The 27,722-nt window shown below is 55.0% G+C and overlaps 1 protein-coding gene across 6 annotated transcripts; it reads left to right on the top strand.

Moving 5' to 3' along the window:
- Positions 1–94: 94 nt before the first annotated feature.
- Positions 95–27,194, top strand: ABCB9 (ATP binding cassette subfamily B member 9). 6 transcript variants are annotated; one of them, XM_066371075.1, is made up of 12 exons: positions 95–274; positions 4,329–5,013; positions 7,797–7,911; positions 8,437–8,567; positions 9,233–9,438; positions 11,733–11,930; positions 13,164–13,292; positions 15,816–16,004; positions 16,473–16,646; positions 17,920–18,079; positions 20,673–20,809; positions 26,904–27,194. In XM_066371075.1, the coding sequence occupies exons 2-12, from the start codon at positions 4,413–4,415 to the stop codon at positions 27,156–27,158; spliced, it is 2,295 nt and encodes a 764-aa protein (XP_066227172.1). In that variant the 5' UTR covers positions 95–274; positions 4,329–4,412; the 3' UTR covers positions 27,159–27,194. The 6 variants fall into 6 exon arrangements, with proteins under 6 accessions (XP_066227172.1, XP_066227171.1, XP_066227170.1 ...); XM_066371074.1 differs by lacking the exon at positions 26,904–27,194 and adding an exon at positions 22,387–23,659 and having other exon boundaries at positions 95–262; XM_066371073.1 differs by lacking the exon at positions 26,904–27,194 and adding an exon at positions 22,387–23,659 and having other exon boundaries at positions 95–262; positions 4,228–5,013.
- The last annotated feature ends 528 nt before the right edge of the window (positions 27,195–27,722 follow it).

Genomic DNA, 27,722 nt, shown 5'->3' with positions numbered 1-27,722 from the left:
CGGGCTCTTCGCAGGTGGGCGGGGAGTGTCGCTCTGGCCCCGCCCCAGAGGCTCAGCTTCCCGGAGGCCCCGCCCCTCCCGTCAGCTGGCCGGGGCGCCCGCCCGGCTCAGCTCCGACCTTGCCGCGGCGCAGTGGGGGCGGGAGGCGGGAGGAGCGGAGCGGGCGCAGCGCCGGGCGCAGTCTCCAATGAGCAGCGCGCAGCCGGCGCCCCTGACGACCCGAGTCCGCTGCGCCCCCTCCTCACGGCTTACCTGGTGCCAGGTAAGGTAACAGGTAAGAAGAACGCAGCGCCCGGGACCCCCCGACCCAGGTCCTTTCCAGGCCGGGCCGCCAAACGGGACGCAGGCTGGGGAATGTCAGGGTCCCCCTGCCCCGGGGGTGGAGTAGGCGTCTCTGTTGCAGGTAGTAGCCTCCTGAGAGCTTCCCGGGCCCCGGCCCGAGAACCTCGCGCCCACGGCCGCAGGTCCCAGCCCTCCACCCTTGCAGCATTCTTCCCACGCCTGCAGGATGAATGTTGCATTTTTTTTAACCCTTCAGGCGCCGCCGCCTCTTGGAAAATGATGGGAATACCTTTGGGGGAGGATCCTGGGATGGCTGGATCCCCCCAAAACTGAACTGACTCGGCTTCTGAGGGCTCCCCCTACCCAACACAGGGGAGCCTACCCATGCATTCTGAGCACCTGCCGACCTCTTGCCTTCTTCTCCCCAGCTGATGGCCCTCGTGCATTCACCGTGGCAATTAGGCTGCGGGTTCCCAGGACCCTCCCTTACTTCTGGGCCTCTTTAAAGACGGCGTGTCCCCCGCCCCAAGCCTGAGCTTCGTTGAGACACCTCTAGGTTGGTCTGACAGGATTCCCTGCCCCTGGCCCATGTCCACTGACCGCCCCCTGGAGATAGCCTGGCCTGTACTGTATTCCCCTTTCCAGGGGACAAATGCCTGGTGACAGGACGATTGTAGGAAGGATCGTAGCTCCCCAGTCTGCCTCACCTAGAGCTACCTGAAACAACTTTCCAGTCCCAACACAGGATGGACGTGTTGGGCTCAGCAATGGTGGAGTCAGGATGGAACAGTGTGGACCCAGCCCAGTTCTGGCCATGTGTCTGAAGACCCCACAGTGACACCATCCCACAGACCTGGCCTCGGTCAGCCAGTGTTCACAGAGCCAGAGCCGCAAATGGACCTTCCCACCGCTGGGCAATGAATGACCGCTTGGGGTGAAAAGTTCACCAGGTTAGAGAGGAGCTGCTTGGGCCACCTGGGTCCTTCAGGACCCTATTCTTTCTGTCCCTGGGCAGGTGCCCACCCAGAGAGTGAAGTGTTGGGTCTCAGCCCTGCCTTTGCCTGTCTCTTCACTTCCCCAAGTCTCCGCCGCCCCCATCTGTAAAATGGGGGTGATAACCGTGGGGACTGCCCGCCCGCCCGCTCACTCGGAGGTGGCAGCCAGGATTAACTGAGATGGGAGGGTGCCAGGCACGTAACATACTGACTTGCACTTAGTAATACTCCATGAACCGTAGCTGTAGTGGGTGTAATAATAATTATTATTTATTATCTCCGGGCTGCTGCAGACTTTCCTTTTGTGTTCTGACAGCTAGAGGTGCCCCACCCACCGTTTCTTCTACCAGGAAGGAAAACCTTTGACAGGATCCCTGTGGGGACGGGGGACCCTTGTTAATCCTGTATTTGGGGTCAAGGCAAGTTACCCCTCCTGCCTTTCTTCCTGGGCACTGTCTGCTCTGGCCTCTGGCTACCACCTTGTCCTTGTCCCTCGGGCTACATACGTCACCCACGTGCCCACAATGTGCCCTCCAGTTTCACCTGGCCAGTCCTCCAGGTCAGACAGGAGGAGGGGGGACATGCCTCTGAGTAGTCCTGTGGTCCTCACCCTCCCCACCTCCCAGACTCAGCTGGTGGCCTCGGCCCTGTTCTTCGGGTGGCTCAGTAACTTGGAAAGGAAGAGCGGCCTGCACCAAGGGCTGTAACCTGACCCAAGTTGGCTTCTGCTCCATCAGAGCCCAGAGTAAGAGGACTCAGCACTTGGGAACTGGGACCCTGGTGGCATTGCCACTCTGCCTCCAGTTTGCTGGGTGACCCTAGAAAAGCCGCTCTGCCTCAGTTTTCCCATCTGTAAAATATGGTTCCGATAGTCTGTGGTGTTGGAGTGCAAAATTTTGTTTATTTCAGTGGAGATAAACAACAGGGACTCCTGGAGGAGGGTTGTGTGGCTGTCCTATGGGGTTGACATTGCCCAAAGCAGAGGGGTGTCCGGAAGGAAGTCCCCCAGTGACTGGAGTGGGGGCAGGGAGAGCTGGCCAGGTCCCTGGGCTGGTCTCTGGCAGATCTGCCTCTTGCCTCACTTCTGACCCCCAGCTCCTTTCCAGGGGCTGAGGGACTCCCTGTGTCCACCAAGAGGGGTGCAGCAGGAACGGGCTGGCAGGGCCCGGGCACCGGGCAGTGGCTTGGCCAGGGTGCCTGGTGTGGCAGCAGGCCAGAAGCATCCCTCCCTGAGCTCCGACTCACACTCACCCACTCACTGACTCCCCTCCCCGAGGCCTCTGCACTGCAGCAGGCTGAAGCTGAACAGGCAGCCCAGCTGGGGCTGGGGGCAGAGCAAGGGCCTGGGGAGGGAGACACTCCCTCTGCTCCCTCCCTCCTGCCCTTGGTCCCATTCAACCCTGGCTTCCCTGGGAGGGGCAGTTGCTGACAAGGCAACCGCCTTTCCTGGGACAGACTTGAGTCTGCCTGGCATGCTGGGGTGCAGCCAGGGCTGGGGCATGGGAACTCACACCCGTGGGTCCTCGCTGCATCTCAGAACCCTCCTCGATGTCATTAAGGAGAGGGTGTTTTGAAGGATTAGGACTTTGGAGTTGAGAGCACAGACTTTGGAACTCTGGGACCGGGATTCACATCCAGCTCTGCCACTTCTTAGCTGTGTGACCTAAGGCAGGTCATTTAACCTCTCTGTGTCTCAATTTTCTCAACTAGACAATGGGGGTAATAATAGAACCTACCTCATAGGATTCTTGTGAAGACCAACGCATGTACCTCACTGAGAACAGTGCCAGGAACACGTAAACTTCATAAGTGTCAGCTGTTGTTACTGATATTGTTGCCGTCGTTGTCATTGTCGTCATTGTCACCATCTCTGCTTGGCTGAACCCCCTCTGGTACTAGCCTCTCTTTTCCTTAGATTAGTACTCCCTTTGAGTACATGTTATATTGACAAGCATTTTAGCTGAGCAGTTGAGAGCCCAGATTCTGGGGCCAGACAGTTCTGGGTTCAAATCCCAGCTCTGCTTCTCAGCAGCTGTGTGATCTTGGGCAAGTTATTAATTTTTCTGGGCCTCAGTTTCTCCACCTGCTGAACAAGGGTGAGGACAGCGCACATCTGACAGAGTTGCTGGGAGGATTATACTACCCTGGGCACTCTCTGTCCCACCCATTCCAGAATGCTCCTCCCCCAGACACCCGCACAGGGGACTCCCTCACCTTTTCGTCTGGCTCAGCTGTTACCTTCACAGCACAGCTCTCCCTGGCTGGGACCCCCTATTTCAAATCGCCCTCGCCTTCATTGCCCTCCGTCTCCTCCCCTACTCTTACTCCTCCCCAGCCCTTCCTTCTCTCTGATATATTGTATCATTCACTTATTCTGTTCTTGTTTCTAGTATGAATGAGCAGGGGTCTTGGTGATTTTAGTTCATCGTTAAATCCCCACTACTGCCTTGGCCAGTTGGCTCAGTGGTAGAGCATCAGCCTGGCGTGCAGAAGTCCCGGGTTCGATTCCCGACCAGGGCACACAGGAGGAGCGCCCATCTGCTTCTCCACCCCTCCCCCTCTCCTTCCTCTCTGTCTCTCTCTTCCCCTCCTGCAGCGAGGCTCCATTGGAGCAAAGATGGCCCGGGCGCTGGGGATGGCTCCTTGGCCTCTGCCCCAGGCACTAGAGTGGCTCTGGTTGCGACAGAGCGATGCCCTGGAGGGGCAGAGCATTGCCCCCTGGTGGGCGTGCCGGGTGGATCCCAGTCGGGCGCATGCGGGAGTCTGTCTGACTGGCTCTCCCCGTTTCCAGCTTCAGAAAAATACAAAAAATACAAAAAAAAAAAAAAAAATCCCCACTACTAAGAACAGAGTCTGGCCCACAGAGGGCACTCGATGAACATTCCCTGAATGAACATAATCTTCACAACAGCCCTGTGAGATCAGTTCTCTTGTCATTGCTGTCTTACAGATGAAGAAACTGAGGCTCAGAGATGCTGAGTGAGTTGCTCAAGGTCACACAGCCAGCCAGCAAGCAGTGAACCTGAACCCCTCGCCCTTTTGCCCTGACAGGTCTGGCCTCACCTGGCCGACAATGGCTTTGCCCCCGTGAGCTAGAGCCTGCCCCTCGGTGCCTGCCCACCACCAGCCAGCAGGATGCAGCTGTGGAAGGCGGTGGCGACGACCCTGGCCTTCATGAGCATGGACATCGGCGTGACCACGGCCCTGTACATCTTCAGCCACCTGGACCGCAGCCTGCTGGAAGACATCCGCCATTTCAACATCTTTGACTCGGTGCTGGACCTCTGGGCAGCGTGCGTCTACCGCAGCTGCCTGTTGCTGGGGGCCACCATCGGCGTGGCCACAAACAGCGCCCTGGGGCCCCGGCGGCTGCGGGCCTCGTGGACGGTAATGGCCCTGGTGTGCCTTTTCGCGGGCATCTACACCATGGTGAAGCTGCTGCTCTTCTCCGAGGTCCGCAAGCCGGTCCGGGACCCATGGTTCTGGGCCCTCTTCGTCTGGACCTACATCTCCCTCGCTGCCTCCTTCCTGCTCTGGTGGCTGCTGTCCACGGTGCAGCCACATGCCAAGGCCCTGGGGCCAGGGGCTGGGGCCGGGGCTGAGGGCTTCCCTGCGGAGGAACAGCCCCCCGCCGAGCAGGCATCCGGGGCTACGCTGCAGAAGCTGCTGTCCTACACCAAGCCCGATGTGGCCTTCCTCGTAGTGGCCTCCTTCTTCCTCATCATAGCGGCTCTGGGTAAGCGAGCGCCCGCGGGGCCTGGTAGGCACTCAGGAGATCAACCTTTTCCTCTTAAGTTCTAGCATTTACTTATGCAGTTCAGACATCAAATTTTACAAAAAGGTGAACACTGAGAGTTTCTTTCCTAATTCCGCCTCTGACTACCCTGATCCTCCAGGGCTAACTATAGCAAGAGGTTAGTTTTTGTTTGTTTGTTTTTTACAGAGACAAGAGATAGATAGGGACAGACAGACAGGAATGGAGAGAGATGAGAAGCATCAATCATCAGTTTTTCGTTGCGACACTCAGTTGTTCATTGATTGCTTTCTCATATGTGCCTTGACTATGGGCCTTCAGCAGACCAAGTAACCCCTTGCTCAAGCCAGCAACCTTGGGTCCAAGCTGGTGAGCTTTGCTCAAACTAGATGAACCCGCACTCAAGCTGGCAACCTCGGGGTCTCGAACCTGGGTCCTTCCGCATCCCAGTCCAACACTCTATCCACTGTGCCACCACCTGGTCAGGCGCAAGAGGTTAGTTTTAGTCTTGGATGTCTCCTATTAAATTGCGATTCTTTTTTTTTTTTTTTTTTTTTTTACAGAGACAGAGAGAGAGTCAGAGTGAGGGATAGACAGGGACAGACAGACAGGAATGGAGAAATGAGAAGCATCAATCATTAGATTTTCGTTGTGCATTGCGACACCTTAGTTGTTCATTGATATGTGCCTTGACCGCGGACCTTCAGCAGACCGAGTAACCCCTTGCTTGAGCCAGCGACCTTGGGTCCAAGCTGGTGGGCTTTTGCTCAAACCAGATGAGCCCACATTCAAGCTGGCGACCTCGGGGTCTCGAACCTGGGTCTTCCACATCCCAGTCTGACGCTCTATCCACTGTGCCACTGCCTGGTCAGGCAAATTGCGATTCTTTAACAAGGATTTCACAGCAATCTAACTACATGAACTTAGACAATTGACTTAATCTCTCAGCCTCAGTCTCCTCTGTAAAATGGGAATAATAGTATTACCTTACCTACAGGATTATTGGGAGCCATTTGAGACTTGAAAGAGGTGAGGGAACAGATATCTGGGGTGACAGTGCTCCAGGCAGAGGGCATAGCCCATGCAGAGGTCCTGAGGCAGAAAGGTGCCTGGTTGTTAAAGGAATAGCAAGGAGGCCAACGTAGCTAGAGCAGTGAGTGAAGGGGGAGACAGAGAAGAAGATGAAGACAGGTCAGTCACAGGGGCCCAACCATGCCGGGCACCACTGTTCACTGTAAGGACTTTGTTACCCTAGATGAGATAGGAGCCATTAGACTGTCTTGAGCTGAGAGACAAAATCTGATTTCGGTTTCACAGACTCCCGCTGTCAACTGAGTGCAGATGAGGCTGATTGGAGTGGGGGGCGGAAGCAGAGAGAAGCAGGAGTTACTACCGAGGTAGTCCAGGCAAGATCGATCAGCAACTTGGGGCAGTGGAGGCGGTAAAAGTGGTTGGATTCTGGAAACATTCTGAAGGTAGAGCCATAGGATTATCTGGTGGAGGGGGGAGTCTGATGTGGTTTGTGCAGCTGGAACGAGAGGGTTCGCCTAGCACAGCACCTGCACCCTGTCAGGTCTTGGTGAGGGTGAGCCTTCGTTTACTTGTTGTGGTTGTTATTGTCATCCATTGGTGTGTGCTGGGGTCCGAATGCTGCTGGAGCTCGCTGCTGCCCTTTACTCCCCTGTGGGTAAACTGAGGCAGAACTTCAGCTCAGGTGGAGCTCCCACAGCAGAGACTGGAGGCTCCATGGAGAGACTAAGGCCCTCTTGGCTGCCACCTATGGTCCCTGCACCAACACCAGCAGAGGGCACTAGAACCCCATGGAAGGCCTCACTGTCCCACGTGAGCAGGTCGAGTAGAGCTGCTCGGGATTCATTCTGTGACCTTTATTGAGCACCTGCTGTATGCCCAGTTCCGAGCCAGGCTGTGGCCTGTGGAGAGAGCTGCAGTGAAAACGGGGGGCCCAGCCTGGCCTGACCACGTTCCACTCTGTGCCCATCATATCCATAAGATGAGAGGGGCATTCCTGATCTGCGGGAGGGAAGAAGGAACAAGGAAACACCCACACCCCTCCCAAATTGGAAGCCGTTTAGGGTTTAAATCCTGGCCCTTCCTTGTAATTGCTGTGTGACCTCTGGCAAATGACTCAGCCTCTCTGAGTCCCGTTCCACCTCTGTGAAGTGGGGGTGACATCCTGTAAGGATGTCACCCGCCTCTCCCCACCCCTGCCTCGGGTTGTTGTGAAGATACAGGTAGGAAGTAATCCTGCAAACTGGGAAGTGCCCCCACCAGAAGGGGTGGGTGACAATTCTCATTTTCTCTGAGGACCACAATATTGCATCTCCTGAGGTGCTAGAATTTGGACTCTGAGCCCTCCACCAGCAAGACGGAAGTGAACTTGTGTCCGTCAGCCAGGAGAGCGCCCCTCGGCCTCTCAGCCTCACTGTCCTCCACTGGAAGATACGGTGACAGCGGCCAGCTTCCGAGCCTGAGCTGAGGGAATGAGAGGCCTCCCGGGCCCCTCAGCCCCGTGGCTTAGTGCCTGGTAGCTGTCATTCAGACTGACACAGTCAGTACACTGAAGACACCGGCTTCCCCTGTCCCTTTTCCCTGGAAAGTGGCGAGCGTTAAGCCATGTGGGGACCCTACCCTGTGCTGCCCCCGCCATGGTGGCAAGAAGAGTTTCCCGGTGGGGTGTAGGCTTCCGGGGGCCCAGGAGGAAGGGTACCAGCCCCCTGAACTTCCCCCTCCGGCTCCCCTGGCAGGAGAGACCTTCCTCCCGTACTACACTGGCCGGGCCATCGATGGCATCGTCATCCAGAAGAGCATGGAGCAGTTCAGCACGGCCGTGATTGTCATGTGTGTGCTGGCCCTCGGCAGGTAGCCAGCTCTCAACCCCACGCCCGCCCCCCGGGCGTGCGGCAGGGTACAGAGAGAAATCAGGGGCGGCTCCTAAGGGGAAAATGAGCCAGGGAGGTCCAAGAAGTGCCCCTTGGTGGGCCTGTCTCTCAGCTGGTCACCATAGTAACCAACAGCCAAACTGGTGCAGCACCATGGGCCTTTGCCTGAGCCACACCTCCTCCAGGGTTCCCCCACCCACCCTCCCTGGCAGTGTCCCAAGTGGGAAACAAGGGCCGGCCTGTCTGTGCTTTTCAGGAAGAAAACGAGCCTGGCTGCCAACGTTGGGTTCCTCGCCCTCCCCCAAACACAACCCCTCAGTTCACCCTCACCTTGGGGGCTCCAGCTGGGGACCGAGCCCCGGGGAGCAGGGTCAGGGTCAGAGTCCGGCCTGTCTGCGCCCTGCAGGAGGCCCAGGCCTGGCAGCAGCGGGAGAGGGCAGCGGGTTTGGTGGTCGGTTGCCGGAAGGACGCCGTGCTATGTATAACATCTCTTATCTGCAATTAGCTCATTTGCCGCAGGTATTCGGGGCGGCATTTTTACCCTCATATTTGCCAGACTGAACATTCGCCTCCGGAATTGTCTCTTCCGCTCACTGGTGTCTCAGGAGACAAGCTTCTTTGATGAGAATCGCACAGGTTGGTCCCCCCGGAGCCTCAGGACATCCAGGGCTGGGCTCAACCAGGGTGGGCTGGCCTCTCTTTGGGAACGTGGATGGGTGCGTTTGTGGTCTCAGCCCCGCTGGCTTTGCCCGCCATCGGCTTCAGGATGGAATCGTCCCAGGAGGAGGGCTTGGGCCCCTGGCTGGCCTGTGCCCTGGGGAGCTGGCCTGCTGGCCGAGGTTTTGGTATGAGCTGTGGCCACAGTGGGACCCTGGCCAGGCCACCCGAGGTCCCTGCAGCAGCCAAGGCACTGGCTTCCTAACTGCCCTCTGGGAACCACAAGGGCCAGGAGTCCCCACGCCTGTGGCCCACAGGGCCCAGATCCTATGGGGCAAGTGGGGTGGGGGCGTGGGGCAGAGCAGGGGCGGCAGTGTGGTTTCCAGACAGGATCCCAGGCTCCGAGACAGACCGGTCTGGGTCCAAGCCCTGATTCCACTGCTTACTAACTTAACCTTGGGACCTGTTTCCCCATCTCTAAAATGGAAACAATAGTAGTAAATGCCCCGTGAAATTGTGAAGCTCTTAGCCCAGTGTCCAGCAACTGGCAAAGGCCTGAGTCCCCCCAGTACCTCTCAGTGCCCGCCGCCCCTGCCCGCAGTGACCCCACTGCTGCAGCGGGGGCTGAGTTGCCTGTGTTCCAGGGGACCTCATCTCCCGCCTCACCTCGGACACCACCATGGTCAGCGACCTGGTCTCCCAAAATATCAACATCTTCCTACGGAACATGGTCAAGGTCACGGGCGTGGTGATCTTCATGTTTAGCCTCTCGTGGCAGCTGTCCTTGGTCACCTTCATGGGCTTCCCCATCATCATGATGGTGTCCGACATCTACGGCAAGTACTACAAGGTAGGCTCGCCCTGCACCCCCTGCTGGGTCCTGTGAGCAGGGGGAGTTTCGGAGTGACCCCCCCATCAGAAGGGGCTCAGGGAGCTGGGTTTGGGGGGGTAGGGCTCGTGAAGGACTTATCATTCAGTCAATATTTGTTGAGCACCTACAATGTCCTGGGCGCCAAGATACATTATTGAGACAGATAAGGGCCCTGCCCTCGGGGACCTTGTATTCTGATGGGAGATACGGAAGACAAACAGCAGCCATAATAACACCTCACCTAGTAAAAGACAGTAAGTGCACAGGAGAAAAAGGAAGTGAGGAGGAGAAAGTTTGGGGGCCGTGGTGGCTCTATGTAGATCACCCTGAGATGGTGACATTCTGAGGAAAGAGTCAGACATCCCAGCGAAGCCGGGTCCAAGCAGAGGGCACAGCCCGTGCAAAGACCCTGGGGTGGGACCGTGCATTTGAGAAGTCTCAGTGAGGTTGGGGCCATGAGTGAGGGAAGAGGACAGCAAATGAGGGCAGGGAGGTGACGGGCCAGACAGCGTAGGCCTTGGTGAGAACTTTGGTTTTCACGCTGAATGCAAAATTTGCTCTTTCTACATAGCATACATTCACGGGGGGAGGGGGGGGCGGCGGTGTGGGCCCCCTGAGCGAGGCCCTTGCCCATGATGCCGTTATGGGCAGGCCACTGTCCCCTCCAGAGGCCCTTGGCTAGGAAGGTGGGCCTGTGAGGTGGGCCCCTGGCTCATCCTGCTTCCCACGGTGCTGGATGCCACCCCGCCCGAGCCCTGAGGGACCAAGGCTGAGGTCACACAGTGACAGAGGACCCCTCGCCCACGGATCCAGGCCAGAGGGGGGCAGGGGTTGTTCCTGAGCAGAGGGGCTTTGACACGTGATCAGCTCATAGGGACCTTTGATGTCTGTGACCTGAGGCCAGCTCCAAAGTGACTCCATTCCCACGTGTCCCCTTCTGGCAAAGCCCACCACCCAGGGGGGTCCTCTCGCCCACCGCTCTGGGTCATGCGCTCTTTTCCTTCCCAAGTGAAACAGTAAATATATCAGTTGGCATTGGAGCCAGTTCCCTTCCTGCGCGCCCCACCCCACCCTTCCTGCCTTCCTGCCAGCCCCTGCCCCTGCCTCTGGGACGGGGCAGGAAACCCTGCTGCTCCCGTCAGTCCTGCCTCTGAGAGCCTCAGGCCCCCACCTCAAGTTTGGCTAGACAGGGCCTCAGGGTTGCTCTCTGCAGGCCCTCTGCCTACACCTGGATGTGTTGAATGTCGCCACCGAGTCATGGCCACAAGCCACACGCAACGCCCACAGCCAGACATGACTCAGGGCACAGCCGCGTCCATCCCCCACTCCCAGGTGCTGTGCTTCTGATGGCTGGGCATGACTCACAGGTCACGGGACATGCCCGTGCATGATCCCAGCAGGGCCTCTCGGGCAGCCGCCCTGGCCAGTTTGAGAACCCAATGTGGTGATGACTCCAAAGCGTGACCAGCGCCGCCCAGGGTCCGCCTCTAGAGCTCTGGTGGGTGGCTGCCGGCTAGGGGTCACACACTTGGAACCACTGCTCAGCCATCTGTCCTGGTTACACACACATACATACCACACACACGTGACATGGACAGATTGTATAGCCAGGGCCCTCTGCCACCATCTAGAACAGGGGTCTCAAACTCGCGGCCCGCCCACCAATTTTGTGCGGCCCGCAGACTGGCCCGCAGACTAACCCACGAAGTTTGATTAATCTGCGGGCCGCACAAAATTGGTGGGCGGGCCGCATGGGCCGCGAGTTTGAGACCCCTGATCTAGAACTTGGCCAGGAGTTCTGGGATCTCTGTGCCAACACTCAGGCCATCACAGAATTTAATTCTGCTGATGATGTAGATGGTGCCCCTGTGTATAAAGTTGGAGTTTCCTGTGTAGCAAAGGACCCAGACAGCCCTCCGGGGCATTTCTGTCCTCCTGTCAGCTTGGTGTCAGGGGTTGAGGCTCCTTTTCTGAAAAGATTACCAAGAACTGTACAATCACAAGTAACCTCTGGTTACTGGAGATGACTTAATGTCCCTCAGGAGCTGGGGCCTGGGGAGCTCACCTCCAGAAGTCTGTCCTCCAAGTCCGTCAGACAAGCGGGAAGGGGATGGGGAAGGAGGGGATTTGGGTCTTACTGTTTTGTCCCCAGAACTCCCTGCATAGAGCCGGCGCCAACTAAGGGCGGAAAAGCCCAGAGAGGCCGGAGGACGCAGGTAGACGGTGAGACTGAGTTTTGGGGTCTTCTTTCTTGTCCCCCTTTCTGCACACAGAGGCTCTCCAAAGAGGTCCAGAACGCCTTGGCCAGAGCCAGCAACACGGCCGAAGAGACCATCAGTGCCATGAAGACTGTCCGGAGCTTTGCCAACGAGGAGGAGGAGGCGGAGGTGTACTCACGGAAGCTGCAGCAGGTGTACAAGCTGAACAGAAAGGAGGCGGCTGCCTACATGTATTACGTCTGGGGCAGCGGGGTACGTGTGCCCCAGCGCGGGGCAGGTCCAATCACAGGAGGAACGGGACAGGAAGGGGAGGGGATGCCTTGCTCCGGGACATGAGCCGGGTCCCTGCATGTGGGTGTCAGGCTGGTCGCACTTGACTTCACGGCATCCCAGCTTTCTGTGTGTGCACGGAGCTTTCCAGGAGAGAGGGCAGCCTCCCAGTGAATGTCCCCACGGGGATCTCTTCCGCCCCTGCGTTGGGTCCAGGGCTGGAGCTCTCTCCTCAGCTAGGGAGACATCCTGCCGGTTTGGGAGTTGCTCCGAGACCGGTCAGGACCCAGCCTGAGCCGCTTTCTGGCAGGTCCTATGTACACACACACACCCCATTACAGTGTCTGGCTCACTTCCGGGGGTGGGCGGGTGTGAGTCACAGCCCTTCCCTGGAGGATGCGCAGGACTTGGACCCTGTGGTGGCCACATGTGGGGGGCGAGCTTATGGGGAAACAGCTGGGCAAGGAATGATAAGTGTTGGGAGTTTAGGGGAAGGAGGACCTGGTGGTCTACAGGGGAACAAGAGGACAAGGACTGTCTGGGTCCCCTCAGGGCAGACCACCCCCCAAAAGTGCACAGCCAGGAAGGAGAAGGGGCCTGAAATCCAGGGCAGCTAGCGAAGCCTCTCAGCAGTTGGTCCCCCAGCAGGGGTGCTTTTTGGGTTTGAGGTGGGAAGGGACAAATGAGGACCCTGAATGAGTGGTCAGGGGTGCTGTCTCCACTCCTCTCCCTGACACTTCACCAGGTTCTGGAGGGGGAGGGAGGCAGGGGTGCTAGAACAGCCCCTGTACGGAGCCTGGTAGGGTGAGGAGACAGACCTCACTGTGCTGCTCTGCCTGGCTTGCTGTGTGACCTTAGCCAGTGGACTCGCCTCTCTGATCCATGCTCTTCCTGATGGGGACTTACAGCTCCTGCTTGGCCTCGAGGAGGGTTTGGGCTCTGATTTGTGTGCCAGGGCCTCACAAAGAAAGCCTTGTTCTCAGCCAGACACATGGCTGCTCCAGCTGGGGACCTTTGCAGGGAAACTCCACAGGGGGGCAGGGAGGGCACCAGCGTGTGGGGGGATGCTGTGGGCCACAGTTTCAGTCTATGGCTGGAAGTGTGGGGCTCACAGCTGCCCTCACCTCCCCCTGCAGACCGGGTGGGCTGGGGAACAGGCAGCGGGAAGGTGTGAGCCAGGCCTCCCATGACAAGTGCCCCTCCCTCTGCCCCCAGCTCACACTGCTGGTGGTCCAGGTCAGCATCCTCTACTATGGGGGCCACCTTGTCATCTCCGGGCAGATGACCAGCGGCAACCTCATCTCCTTCATCATCTACGAGTTTGTCCTGGGAGATTGTATGGAGGTGAGGGGCTGGCTTGGGGACGGGATCCCTGGGAGAGAGAAAGGGGCGCGTGGGGAAGAGGGATCTCAGGGGTGTGCTCCAGGGTCCGAGGGATGCAGGGCTTCTCTCCAAAGTAGACGGGAGAGAATGCTGTAATACCTATAGCAATAACAAAACTAACAAGTGACGGTGACCAAGAGTATTTCAGAAAATGCACGTCAGGTGGCAAACACACAGTACAGTACACAGATGACGTGTTATAGATTGTACACCTGAAACCAGTGCAGCTTTATTAACCAATGTCACCCCTGATAAATTCGGTTTAAAAAAAATGCTCATAAGAGAGCCAGAAGAGGTCTGTGTGCGTCCCCGATTCTTGGAAGAGGAAGCGGAGGTTCAGAGAAGTTAAGCAACTTGCCTGTCCCCTTTGTAGGGGACCTGGATCCACAGCCAGAAGAGTCTGACCTTACTGTAACCCTCCTCAAAGCGCAGCACCAGGGGGGAAACAAGGCTTGTTTTAGGTTAGGTCTTAATTCGGGTCCCCCGACCCTAGCAGACCCTGAGACAGGATGCTGGGGTGTTGTGCTGCCATCGTGTGATGCAGAAGGATATTGGGGGGGGGGAGTTCTAACTCTCTGCTCTGACACACACACACACACACACACCCTGCCCAGCACACACACACACCCACACACACACACACACACACACACACACACACACACCCGCCCAGCCCTCAAGCATTGAAATTGGGCCTCTGTGTCCTCCAGTGAAGAGGTTCACAGATGTGTGGGGGAGGGGCGTGCATGCCCTCAATGGCCCTTTGCGTGAGTCACAGTCACACCTGAGGTCACAGGTGACTCAGCGATTCTGCCTCTAGGAATCTGCGCTTCAGAAACTCCCACACCCGCAGAGGTGTGAGTGACCCAGGACTGGCCGTGCAGCCCTGGTCACGGCAGTGAAAGGTTAAAACCACCACACGCGCCCGCTGACCAGGCAGGGACTGGGTCAGTACAGTACATCTGTAGTCCAGAGACAGCACGGACGTCTGTCCCGTCCACACATGGGGCAGCAGCCTCGGGAACCAGGCAGTTCCATGTACGCCGGCCTCAAGGGATCCAAAGACATGATGGAAGGAGGCAGATCCCTAAGCAACAGGGAGAGTCTGACCCCATTGGCATAGTGTTTCCAGTACCCAGATTATTTCATTATGACGTGCACGTGTTTGCAAGCACGCAGACTGGAAAGATACAGAACACGGATGACTGTGGTCGGCTCTAGGATGGGGGGCATGACGGGCAATTTCTGCACAGCCCTGGCATCCTAATAATAACAATAATAATAACCTTTGGTATTAAAGATGGCAGTCCTAGCTGTAGTGTCCCAAGGGTTCCCTTAGTGCCAACCATGGTCTTCACAGAACCATGGCCCTGGGTACTAATATCACCTCCACTTCATTAGACCAGTCACGGCACCTCAGGGCCTAAACTTGGCAGCCAGACGTGCCTGAGTTCAAGTCCTGGCTCTGTCACTTCCCAGCTGTGTGACCTGGGGGAAGTTACTTGAGCTCTCTTGTGCTTTCAGTTTTCTCATCAGCAAAAAAGAGATAATGCTAGATCCCACCTAGTCGCCCATCCAGAGTGCTCCATAAAACGTGCTGTCATGATTACTCACATTTATATTGTGCATTTGTTTTTTGTTGTTGTTGTTTTACCCAGAGAGATGTATAGTATAAATTAAGACCCTTTTTTATTTTTATTTTTTAATTTTTTTTTTCTTTTTGTATTTTTCTAAAGTTGGAAACGGGGAGGCAGTCAGACAGACTCCTGTATGTGCTGGACCGGGATCCACCCAGCACGCCCACCAGGGGGCAATGCTCTGCCCATCTGGGGCATTGCTCTGTTGCAACCAGAGCCATTCTAGCGCCTGAGGCAGAGGCCACAGAGCCATCCTCAGCGCCCGGGCCAACTTTGCTCCAATGGAGCCTTGGCTGCGGGAGGGGAAGAAAGAGACAGAGAGGAAGGAGAGGGGGAGGGGTGGAGAAGCAGATGGGCACCTCTCCTGTGTGCCCTGGCCGGGAATCAAACCTGGGACTTCTGCACAGCCAGGCCGACGCTCTACCACTGAGTCAACCAGCCAGGGCCAAGATCTTTTTTTTTTTTTTTAACTAAAATTTCCCCACCACCACAGCAGCTGAAGGAGGAAGGTTCCATTCCTGTTCTGCCACATTCTGGCGGCTTCCTTTAACTTCTCTGTGCTTCCATTTCCTCCTTGGGGGGTGATAATGCCCAGTCCTCTGGGAGGTGCCGGCTTGCAGCTGTAACATCCGTGAGGCGCTGGCTCCTAATCTGTCATATTTATTACTCTGTCCTCATTTTTCATTACGGTTATGAGCTAGCAGTGGGGCCCCAGCAGCCCCCCACAAATAATTCTGTGTCCTTTCCCCACACCCCCTTCCTCTCCTGGTACCACGGACTGGGGTACAGGGCTCCCAGGAGCAGAGTGTCAATGGGACAGGAATGTATCTCCCCCTCCTCCCCACAGTCTGTGGGCTCTGTCTATAGCGGCCTCATGCAAGGAGTGGGGGCCGCCGAGAAGGTGTTCGAGTTCATTGACCGGCAGCCAACCATGGTGCATGATGGGAACTTGGCCCCTGACCACATGGAAGGCCGCGTGGACTTTGAGAACGTGACCTTCACCTACCGAACTCGGCCCCACACCAAAGTCCTGCAGGTGAGAGGGGGGTGTAAGGCCTGCCCACATCATCCCTTCCCTCACCCCATCGCTCCCCCCTCCCCCCCATCCACACGCCAGGCCACTGCAGCGCAGCTGGGCATACACAAGGCACTGTCCCGGTCCTCGTGCTGCTTGGGCTCTAGTCAGGGAAAACTGGTCATTAACAGAAGGGTGGTGTGACAGTCAAGGAGGGCTTCTCTGAGGAGGTGACATTTGAGCTGAGACCTGAACAAGAAGTAGGAGCCAATCAGGTGGGTTTGTGCAGAAAGAACATTCATTCCAGGCAGAGGAAACAGTATGAAAGTGCCACCAGATGCCAGACAGGAGAGCACCCTGGGAGCCAGCAGTGCCCAGCCATGGCAAAGCAGAGTAGGGCCGGCTGGGAAGGGCACCTGCCAGTGTCCGGGGCCAGAGAGCCACCTGTGCTGCTGCTGGCCCCTCACCGTGTCTGTGTGCTCCTTGCAGAACGTCTCCTTCAGCCTGTCCCCAGGAAAGGTGACTGCGCTCGTGGGGCCCTCAGGCAGTGGAAAGAGTTCCTGCGTCAACATCCTAGAGAACTTCTACCCCCTGGAAGGGGGCCGCGTGCTGCTGGATGGGAAGCCCATTGGCGCCTATGACCACAAGTTCCTGCACCGCGTGGTACTTGCGGGCCTCTGCTGTGCAGGCCTCTGCTGCCCCCTCCGCCCTTTCTTTGTCTGGCCTCGCTCTGGCTCTCGGACACTGTAGGGACATGGATGCTAAGAACAGCCTCAGGCATATGTGCGGTTCAAAGAATAATCACCAGGGTGCCACGGGCCCGTTGGTCCATCGGGGAATAGAGTACTCCATCACTGCAGTAGGCCCCTCAGAAGCAACCTCTCGCCCAAACGTTGATGAGCATCATTTTATCCCCCCCCCCCCCCAATACTAGCAAAAGTTTATTAGAAAGTCACAGAGGTAGAAAAACTGTTCGGGCTGTGCAATAATACTTCAAGTATGCTCAGACACTTCCTGTCCTCGGACGGTTAGTATCGTCAGTCCTGAATTTCCGCCCCCTGGGCTGGGCAGTGTGGAGAGGGAGCTCATTGGGGTCTGCTGCATTTTTCCTGATGACTCAGGGTATCAAGTACCTTTTTGTAAGGGGGTGCACCATTTGGATTTCCTCTTTTGTGAATACCTTTTCTTTAAAACTGAAATTTTAATTTTCGTAAACCCAGAGCAATGAAGTACGGCAATTTAAAGCATACTCCCGATTCATCGGAAGGTCTCCTAATTAAGTTGTAGGTGTTCCCTTCCATCTCACCTTTTAAATTCTGCAGTTTGGTTTTATGGATGCACTGTAATTGTGTAACCAATCCCCAACTTACCTACAATTAGAATATTTCTTTTATTATTATTATTATTATTGCTATTTACAGTGTTGCAATGCTACCCTCCATACTATCACTTTTTGTAGGCCAAATTCCTAAAATGGGGACCATGGGACAACAGCTCCTTTAAGTTGTCCCCTTAGAAGGGAGGGAGGTCTTTGCGGTCTGACACAGAGCTACATGCTACCTTCTCTCTCTCTCTCTCTCTCTCTCTCTCTCTCTCTCTCTCTCTCGCTGTTTCTAGGGCAGGGCAGACAGCGAGCTGTCTTGGAGGTCAGGGAACTTGGCTTAGCACTGAGTGGCAAGCTTAGGGGACCCCAGTCTGTCTGTCGGTTGAGGGAGGCCGAGGGCTTGCACTCAAAGTGGACCCCATTGTTGGGGACAGAAGAGAAGCAGCTGAGTGCAGCAGCCAGGCGCAGGCCCCCACCCCCCACCCCCACCCCATCGGATTTCAGGCCCGAGACCCCTGGCATCAGCCGGGCCTGGGGCTGGCAGGGTTCCTGGTGACAGCTGGCCTGATGCGTTCCTGGCCTCTCATGCCCGTTCCTCCTCCCCCTCCTCAGATCTCCCTGGTGAGCCAGGAGCCCGTGCTGTTCGCTCGCTCCATCACGGACAACATCTCCTACGGCCTGCCCACCGTGCCCTTTGAGATGGTGGTGGAGGCGGCGCAGAAGGCCAATGCCCACGGCTTCATCATGGAGCTGCAGGATGGCTACAACACAGGTACCCTCCGAGCACCTGTATAGCTGCGCCAGGCCCCGCCCCCGGGGCCATGACCCTCGGACCACCCACTGCCACCTGCCGGCTCCTCTTTATTATTTCGGGTGAAATTCCGGTCACCTGAATGTATCCATTGACAAGGGAAAAACTCGGTGGCATTCAGTTCATTCACGACACTATACAACCTCTCCTTACCTTGTTCCAAAATGTTATTATTTAAAAATAAGACTCATGTGCTATATTAATTAGTGACGTAACTTGATATTAATGAATCGATATTTCAATTTGATAGACTTAACAACAATAGGGTCATTTATACCGTTTGTTACATTTAATACACTTTCAATGGTTAACTCTTGGGAAGGGGCTATCCACGCGTTCAAAACTAAACATACATATATATATATATATATATATATATATACACACACACACACACACAATGAAAAGCTTTTATTCCATCCCTATCTCCACACCCAGTTTTCTCCTGCCACCACCAAACTTCTGTTAGTTTCGTACATGGCTTCTTTATCCAAATGTAAATATATATTTTTATTTCCTCCCGCCCGTTTACAGAAAAGAAGTGGCACATCCTATTCTGTACCTGGCTCTTTAAACTTGACAGTGTCTTAGTGACATTTACATTGGTGTCTAGAGAGCTGCTTTGTTCCTTTTATTGGGGGGGGGGTATCAAATGCCTTTTCTGCATCTGTTGAGGTGGTCATACCATTTTGATCCTGGGTTTTGTTACAGCGTATCATGTTGACCGATTTGTGGGAATTGAGCTATCTTTGTGACCCCAGAATAAGTCCCTCTTGGTTGTGATGTACAACCCTTTCGACGTACTGTTGAATCTGGTCTGCAAGTATTCTGTTGAGATTTTTTGCATCTATGTGTATTAGGGAGACTGGCCTGTTGTTTTCTTCTCTTCTAGTATGTTTGTCTGGTTTTGGTATCAGGAATATGCGGGTGTGTTGTAGAATGAGTTTGGAAGCATACGTCCTTTTCAGTTCTTTTGGAATTTGTTGAGAAGGGTAGTTACTCATTCTTTACATGTTTGGTAGAATTCACCTGTGACACCTTCTGGTCCTGGAATTTTGTTTGTTGGAAGTTTTTTAATTACTGCTTTAATGTCATTGCTATTCATTGGTCTGTTCAGACTTCCTGTTTCTTCTTGGTTCAGTCTTGGACGGTTGTATTTTTCTCAAAAAAAATCTGTTTCTTTTAGGTTGTTTAATTTGTTGAATTCATTGTTCATCATATTTTTTTTAAATTATGTTTTGGTTTCGGGTTGTTCGTAGTATACTTTAATGACCCTTTGTATTTCTGTGGTGTCAGTTGTAACTTCTCTTTCATTCCTGATTTTATTTATAGTATTTGGGTTCCCTCTCTTTTTTTCTTTATAAATCTGGCTAACAGTCTATCAATTCTGTTCATCGTTTTCAAGAACTAGCTCTTCGTTTCATTGATCTTTTCTATATTTTTAGTCTCTATCTTTTTATTTCCACTCTTATCTTTATTATTTCCTTCCTTCTACTTACTTTGGATGTTGTATTCTTTTTTTAACAGCTGCATAGTATTCCAGTATATGAGTTTCATAATAATTTACTTATTAATAACTTATTCGGTTTTCTATTGATGGGCATTTGAGTAGGGTTTTTTTTCTTTGTCTTTGTGCGGGGTTTTTTTGTTTCTTTTTTTCTTTTTGCAGTAAGATTACTGTGGGCCACGCACAACCTTGTGCCTGCGTCACTGCATGGGAATGTTGAACTGTAGGGAGAATTCACAGGTGGGTTTGCTGGCACAAGGTTGTGCATTTGTAACTGGGACCCACAGACGTGCAAATACAAGCTGGTAGACACAGGTGCATGCCTGCAGCCACGTCACTGGGGAGACGGGGGCGCCTTCTTCCCTGTAGTTGCACCAGCCCAATGTATTACCAAACGTTTGGATTTTTGCCACATTCACGGGTAAAACTTATTATCTCAGTACCAATTGCATGTAGCCATACTTTTTTTTTTTTTTTTGTATCTTTCTGAAGTTGGAAACGGGGAGGCAGTCAGATAGACTCCCGCATGCGCCCGACCGGGATCCACCTGGCATGCCCACCAGGGGGCGTTGCTCTGCCGCGACCAGAGTCATTCTAGTGCCTGAGGCAGAGGCCACAGAGCCATCCTCAGCGCCTGGGCCAACTTTTGTTCCAGTGGAGCCTTGGCTGCGGGAGGGGAAAAGAGAGACAGAGAGGAAGGAGAGGCGGAGGGATGGAGAAGCAGATGGGTGCCTCTCCTGTGTGCCCTGGCCGGAAATTGAACCTGGGACTCCTGCACGCCAGGCTGACGCTCTACCACTGATTAAATCAGCCAGGGCCGCATGTAGCCATACTTTGTATGCCTCTCTTGAGCAGGGAAGGAGAACACCCTTTCATGAGCTTGTGCACTGTTGGTAGTCCCAGCTGGTGGCCCTTGTAAGCACACTTTTCCTGGACAGCGCTGTCCCTTGGAAGCAGGGAACACAAGGGAAGGGGCCTTCTCGGTCACCCCTGGGGCGGCCCCGGCCTCCCCTCCTGCTCACTCGTCCCTGTGCCTCCGCCCCACAGAGACGGGGGAGAAGGGTGCCCAGCTGTCGGGCGGCCAGAAGCAGCGGGTGGCTATGGCCCGGGCTCTGGTGCGGAACCCACCTGTCCTCATCCTGGACGAAGCCACCAGTGCTCTGGACGCAGAGAGCGAGTACCTGGTGAGTTGTGGGCGGCTGGGTGATGCTGGAACCCACGGGAGCTGGGAAGGGCTCGGGAGTGGCCGGGGCCCTCCCAGACCGTCAGCTCCTGGACTGGAGCTGACATCGTGTTCTTGTTCCTCGCCTCTCCATGAATCAGTTCATTTATTAGGCCGGTATTTACTGTGTCCCTTGTGGGCAGCAGGCAGGGATCCAGGTGCTGAGGTTACCTTTAAAACTGGAGAAACAGATTTTATTCAGTGACTAATGTCAGTTGGGAAGAGCTAGGGCTCAAGGGAAAACCCACAAAGGGTTGGTCAGCGTGGACGCAATCAGGCCTGAGGGGTCTGCCACCGGCCACTGTTGCAGTTGGGATTCTCTCCTCCCATGGAGACCGGGGATCAAGGCCATGTCCACCCTGTTGATTCTATTGCAAAGGAATGGCTTTCGGGTGCTTGAGGAAGACCCTCCTGAATTTTAGGGTACTCACATATACATCTCAAAGGCACAGAGGAGGTTGGGTGTTGGCTAGAACAAACAGCTGATCCTTCTGGCTACACGGAGCACACACACAGGGGGTGGGGTCATCCCAGGGAAGGGCTATGTCCGGAGAACACCGGCCTCTTAGTGCAGGCTCGGGGTGGCGTCACCTGTGCCCAGGGTCTGCAGTGCTCACCGGTAGAATCGGTACCATTTGAGCAGGGACCCGGAGGGAAAGGAGGGAGCCATAGGAAGTTCCAGGTTAAGGGCGTTTCCCAGGAAGAGGGGCAGCAGTGCAAAGGCCCGAAGCAGGTTCACAGCCAAGTCCAAAGGGCCAGTGTGTCTGGTGGGCAAGGTGAGGACAGAGTCAGAGGGAGACCCGAGCACTTCAGGCCCTCCTAGTCAAGAGTCTGGACTTTTTAAAAAATTTTAATAGATTTTATTTTTTTTTAGAGCTGTTTTAGGTGTAAAGAAAATTGAGCCGAAAGTACAGAAAGTTCCTGTAGATCCCCTTCTCCCCACCAGTCTTTGCTATTGTTAACATCTTGCATTATCATGGGACATTTCTTAGAACTGACAAACCAGTTTGAGGCATTAGTACTAACTAGAGCCCGTGGTTTTACATGCAAGGGGGTCACTGTTGTGTTGTGCATTCTCTGGGTTTTGACAAGTGGAGAATGTCATGTGTCCATCATCACAGACACAGAACAGTTTCACAGCCCTGAAACTCCTATAGACCTTCGAGAAGCCATTGGAGGGCTTAGAGCAGGAGTTCAGCAAGAACTGATGAAACGTTCTTGTATCCGAGTGCAGAGTGGAACCGGTAGCCAAGCAGGAAGGCTGAGGAACGGAGGTAGAAGCAGCAGGGTCGGGGTAGAACAGAGGAGGAGACAGCGTCTGCAGGATTTGGTAGGAGCTGGATTTGGGCCACGAGGGAGGATGAGGAACAGAGCGTGAAGGTTTTGTTGTCATGAGCTGTCCCCTCCATGAGCAAAACCCCAGGAAGCAGGTTGCATGTAAGCTCCTAGAGACTCAGTGTCACTAGCTGGTGGTGGGGCGGGGCAGGGGGAGGGTGAGTGTGGCGGCGCCCACGTGAGCCCGCCCTCCTGTATTCCCAGATCCAGCAGGCCATCCACGGCAACCTGCAGAAGCACACAGTGCTCATCGTCGCACATCGACTGAGCACAGTGGAGCGGGCCCACCGCATCGTGGTGCTGGACAAGGGCCGCGTGGTGCAGCAGGGCTCACACCAGCAGCTGCTGGCGCAGGGCGGCCTCTATGCCAGGCTGGTGCAGCGGCAGATGCTGGGGCTTGAGCCCACCCTGGACTGCGCAGCCGGCTACCACGAGCCTCCCGGCAGCAGCTGCCACAAGGCCTGACTGTCGGCCCTTCCTCTCCTGGTGGGGCACAGGCCCCGGTGCCCATCTGCCGGATGTACCCTTGAAAGGGCAGACCTGAGCTGCCCTTAGAGCCCAGGCCCACAGCACCAGAGGGTGACTCGCCACGTCCCACGTGTCACGGCTTCCTGCATCCTGCCCTGGTTCCCATTCTGTTCCCCAGGCCCCCACCAGCCCCCACTACCATGAGCCACTCCCTCCAGTCCGGGTATGGCGGCTGCGAGTCTCGCCACCTGGTCTCCCAAGGCCTGTAAGCAAGGGCAGCACCACCTTTTTAAACCAAGATCTTACCAGGGTTTGTTTTTTGTTTGTTTTTTTTTACTGCTTGGTTTGATGGTTCCCTGTCAACTCCCAGATTTCAAAAACATTTTTCTAATTGAGAGTAATGGTGGGCAAGGTCACTGAGATGTGACCGTCCTTAACAGCCCTGGGAAGGTCAGGGGAGTGCTAAGTCTCTACCCTTTTACCTTCGAGAGAAGGGTCATCCCTGTCCCCAAGGGAGGACACAGGGAGGGGACTTTCTGTCTCTCCCTCTTCCCAGTTTGGTGAGTCAGGCCCAGAGTGAGCGGGGAGACTGGGAGGTCCCCTGCAACATCGAAGCCAGTCTCACTGTGAACCACTGCGCACCTTAACTGGGGGAGGGAGGGGCTGGCCAGGCCTGGAGGACCTGGGGGTACTCCGCCCAGCGCCCAGCTTCAACCCCGCCCCAACCCCCCACTGGCTGGCAGCCCCTCCCCCCCACCCGAGTCTCTGCTGTTCGGAGGCCCTTTGATGTTTGAGAGACGCATCCTCTTCCCTCATCAGTGTAGGATGGTGGCAAAGTCCAGGGTCTGGCTTTGCAGGGACATTGCAAGATGCTGGGAGAACCCGGTCAATAAAGTATACTACCTCTGACCCCTGACCTCTGACCTCTTCCTGGGCCATCTGCACCATTATTTGGTTAGGTTTCACCATCAGACCCAGCTCTCTTCCGGGCCCTGTCAAGGGTGGTTGTGGAGAGGCTTTGGGTGGTCTTGGGCCCTCCCCCCAGGGTCTAGGAGCCCCAGGGCCTCCCACACAGTCATGGCTTCTTCTGTCTCCCTGGGGCTGTGCAGAGAGAACCCGTCCCCTCCAAATCCTGAGTCTACTGCCTCCCAGGAAAGCCGGCCCCAGCAAATGCCACTTCCCCGTTGGGGACCAGGTACCCCACACACCCTGCAGCCCGTGGGGCTGAGAAATCAGACCCAGCAGAACCACCCCGTCAGAAGACAGGCAAAGATGCCAGGGGAGGACTTCTTGGGGATTCTTTGTACCTACTGAATTGTGTAAAGTCTGGGGTCCCAGGGAGCAGGTGGAGCAGTGGCTGTTTACCGACTGGCAGAGAACTATTTCGGTATTTTAGCTACTGGCGTAGTCACATCGTACAGACCAGCTCAATGTCAGCCACAAACCCGTCTCCCTACCAAGGGAACAGGCCTAAGACCAGACTGTGGCCGGCTGGGTCCCGCACTGGCCCTCAGGGGCCTGGACCTGCCTTGAGCATCTCTTCTGTCCAGGCCTCTCTGGCCCTTGCCCTGAAGAGCCCAATAAGAGCCTCAGAACTGGGTCCCAGAGCAGGACTGTGCTCGGACGCAGGCTAGGGGCCTAGGTGGAACCCGGGAGGCTCCAGGTCCCTAGTGTCCTTTCTTGTTTAGTCTTCATGACAACTGCTTTTCTCCCAGAGCTCAGAGAGGCTAATTGACTTGTTTTACACCACACAGCCAAGACCCCCACAGGCTGAACCCACGAAAGTAGGGAACGGACACATTGCGGGGGCATTATGTCATCTGAACTCTTCTGCTCTGTCTGTACCATCCCATAATATGAAAAGGTGATAATTTTTCAGTGGTGGGAAGACCTGATAAAATACAGAGGTTCTCTGGGTTCGCCAAGAGGAAAACACGCCCCACTTACCTCCCCTTCTCGGGGCCTCAGTGTTCTCCCTGGTGTGTTTCAAGGATGGAAGGAGAGATTGACCCTCCTGCCCGAGGTAGTGGGGGTCCTTGGTGAGGAGGGCATGTTAGTTCCATGGGGCTACCGCAGCCAATGACCACAAACCAGGGAGCTTAGCACAACAGCACCCTACTGTCTCACAGTTCTGGAGGCCATTAAGGTGTCAGCAGGGCTGAGCCCCCTTCAAAGGTTTTAAAGGAGGGTCCCTCCTGCCTCTTGCGGCTCCTGGTGGCTTCTGGTGGCTTCTTGTGCTTCACAGCTTGTGGCCGCATCCCTCTAGCCTCAGCCTCCGTCACCCATGGCCTTCTCTGTGTGACTTGGGGTCTCATCTCTCTTTTTGTGTATGAGGGCATTTGTCACTGGGTTTAGGACCCATGCAGATAATCCAGGATGATCTCGTCTTGAGATCCTGAATCACATTCGCAAAGACCCTTTTTCCAAATAAAGTCACATTCCCAGGTTCTAGGGATTTAATGAACATGTCTTTTTTTGGGGGGGGGGGTCACTTGTAAGCTTCATCTGTGTGGCTTTGCATCCCTTGCTCCCTCTCTCCGTGGGGCCACGGCCCTGGCTCAGGGCCACCTCATGACTTCCTGCTTGGTTTTGGGGGAGTGGGGGGGGAGTTAAATGCTTAGAGGACCAGGAGGGTCAGAGCTGGTTGTAAAGGGGGTTGTGGAGCTGAAAGGAGAGGCTTCGGGCTGGACTGGCCTGCTGCCATGTTCATTTGGTCCTTTGTCAATCAGAGTTTTCCTTTGCTGCAAACTCTCCCACCGCATCTCTGTGCATCAAACCCAAACACCTCCCCATGGCCATAGAGCCCCTGTCTACCTTTCAGCCTCAGATTTGATCCTCAGTTGCTCTGCTCCAACCACACTGGCCTCCTTCCTTCTAGTCCTCGAGCAAGCTAAGCTCATTCTTTCCTCTGAACCTTTACACTGACTGTTCCTTCTGCCTGACACACTGTTCCTTGTACTCAGTCCCCAGCTGGTTCCTTCCCAGTCCTCTCTCAGCTCACATGTCCCCACTTCCTCGACACGTCCTAAATGTTGAGTTTCCCCCAGTCACCCTGATCTGTTGTCGTCACAGCACTTGTCACCCCACCCAATGTTTTCTCCACCTCGTTTGCTCTGTTCCAGGCACAGGTCCATGTGAACTGTATCACTTAATCCTCATAAAACCCCTAAAAGGTACATTCACTATGATATCCACTTTGCAAATGGGGAAATTGAGGCACAGAGAGATTAAGCGGCCTCCCAGCTAGTAAGGGATAAAACCGGGCTTCACACCTAAGAAGCGTGTGTGTGTGTGTGTTTGTGTGTGTGTGTGTGTGTGTGTGTGTCCCCAACCACAGAACACCTGTGAGAGTAAACCTGGGAGGGTGTGGGGGGAGGTATATTGACACTGCACCAAGGGCTGCAGATCAAATATTAGACTTGAGTTCTCAACTGTGAGTACCTCCCGGAAGCGGGCAGGTGTCGCGAACGCAGCTGGCCAGGTGTTAGGAAAACTGGACAAGGCTCTGGCTTTTTCTTTCACTTTTCCATTTTTGATGTGGCTTAGAGGAGACCTTTCTGTCCTGTGAAAAACAGCATCCGGTGCAAGCCTGGGCACAAATGGCAGCCCAGGCTCGGTGTCAGTAACCGGTGACAAAGGGGGCGGGAGGGAGTGTGACAAAGAGGAGAGCTCCCATCAGAGGGGGTGGTGGGACATGGCTTCAGCCCCTTGGGGCCACACAGGAAGGCGGGCAGGCCAGCAGAGCTTCTGATGTATCCAGAGAAGTTGGAAATTTCCAGTTTTGATATAAGATCCACTGCTTTTTATAGATGGGCTCGACTTATTTTTATGAAACAGGGAGTCAAGAAAACACGTCTCCAGGCAGGGGCCAGCCTGTGAGTCACCCGTGGGCAGCCTCCACGTTGGTCCCGTCTGCCCTCCCATCTGCCCATCCCTTTATCCCCACCCCCCCTCCCAGGCCAGGAGCTCCAGATTCTTCTCCCTGTCCCCATGCCAGAGAGTCAGCTCTAGATCCCAGTTGGCAAACCGGAACCCAAAGTGGTCCCAGAGACCGCGCTAGCCCCTCCTTAGAAGGCAGATGGGATTATTTTGTTTTTTTCTCCCCGCATACAGGGTAGATTTACAGTTGCAAGTGATATCCTTTTGAGTGAATGAAGCCATAGTAATTGTCATACTCTGCCTGTCTTTCTTTGTACCAACAACCATAATGAACAACTTTTGCCCACACCTGTGCATGTCTCGTTTTGGAATAGTTCCGGATTTACGGACAGGTTGCGGTGCTGCTGATGCGGAGACTCCCCGTGACGTACCTTCGCCTGGTTGGCCCTCCTGTCAGCGCCTCACGGGCCCGAGGTGCCTGTGTCACACGACCTGGGAGCCAACACTGGCAACCCGCCGGCAATGGAAACGCCACGTTCCTGTTGTATTTCACCAGCCTTTCACCTCAGGGCCGTTTTCTGTTCCGGGATCCCACTCAGGGTACTGCACTGCCTTCAAAGATATTTTAAAGTTATTCTGTCGGTGCTAAAATACATGTAACAGAAAACGGACCATTAGTAACAGTTAGTTCATTCACGGTGTGGTGCAACTGTCAACATTATCTACTTCCAGGACATTTATGTCATCTCCCGGCCCCAAAACCCCGAACCCCTAGTAGTCACCCTCCCATCCCTGCTCCTCCAGTGCCTGGCAACCGCCACCAGCTTTCCGTCTCTGTGGAGTCGCCTATTGTGGGTGTTTCATAGCAATGGGCTCACACACTGTGTGGCCTTCTGTGCCTGGCTTCTCTCACTCAGTGTCATGTTCTCCAGGTTCACCCACGTGGTAGCAGGTGTCAGTGCTTTGTTTCTTTTTTCTTTTTATTTTTTGTGGCAGAGACAGAGAGAGGGACAGATAGGGACAGACAGACAGGAAGGGAGAGAGATGAGAAGCTTCAATTCTTTGTGTGGTTCCTTAGTTGTCCATTGATTGATTTCTCATACGTGCCTTGACCGCAGGCCTTCAGCAGACCGAATAACCCCTTGTTCAAGCCAGCGACCTTGGGCTCAAGCTGGTGAGCCTTGCTCAAACCC

This window comes from Saccopteryx leptura, chromosome 2, assembly GCF_036850995.1.
Source record: "Saccopteryx leptura isolate mSacLep1 chromosome 2, mSacLep1_pri_phased_curated, whole genome shotgun sequence".
Classification (NCBI taxonomy): domain Eukaryota; kingdom Metazoa; phylum Chordata; class Mammalia; order Chiroptera; family Emballonuridae; genus Saccopteryx; species Saccopteryx leptura.
The sequence above is the reverse complement of the archived record's forward strand: the minus strand, read 5'-3'. Positions and strand labels throughout refer to the sequence as shown.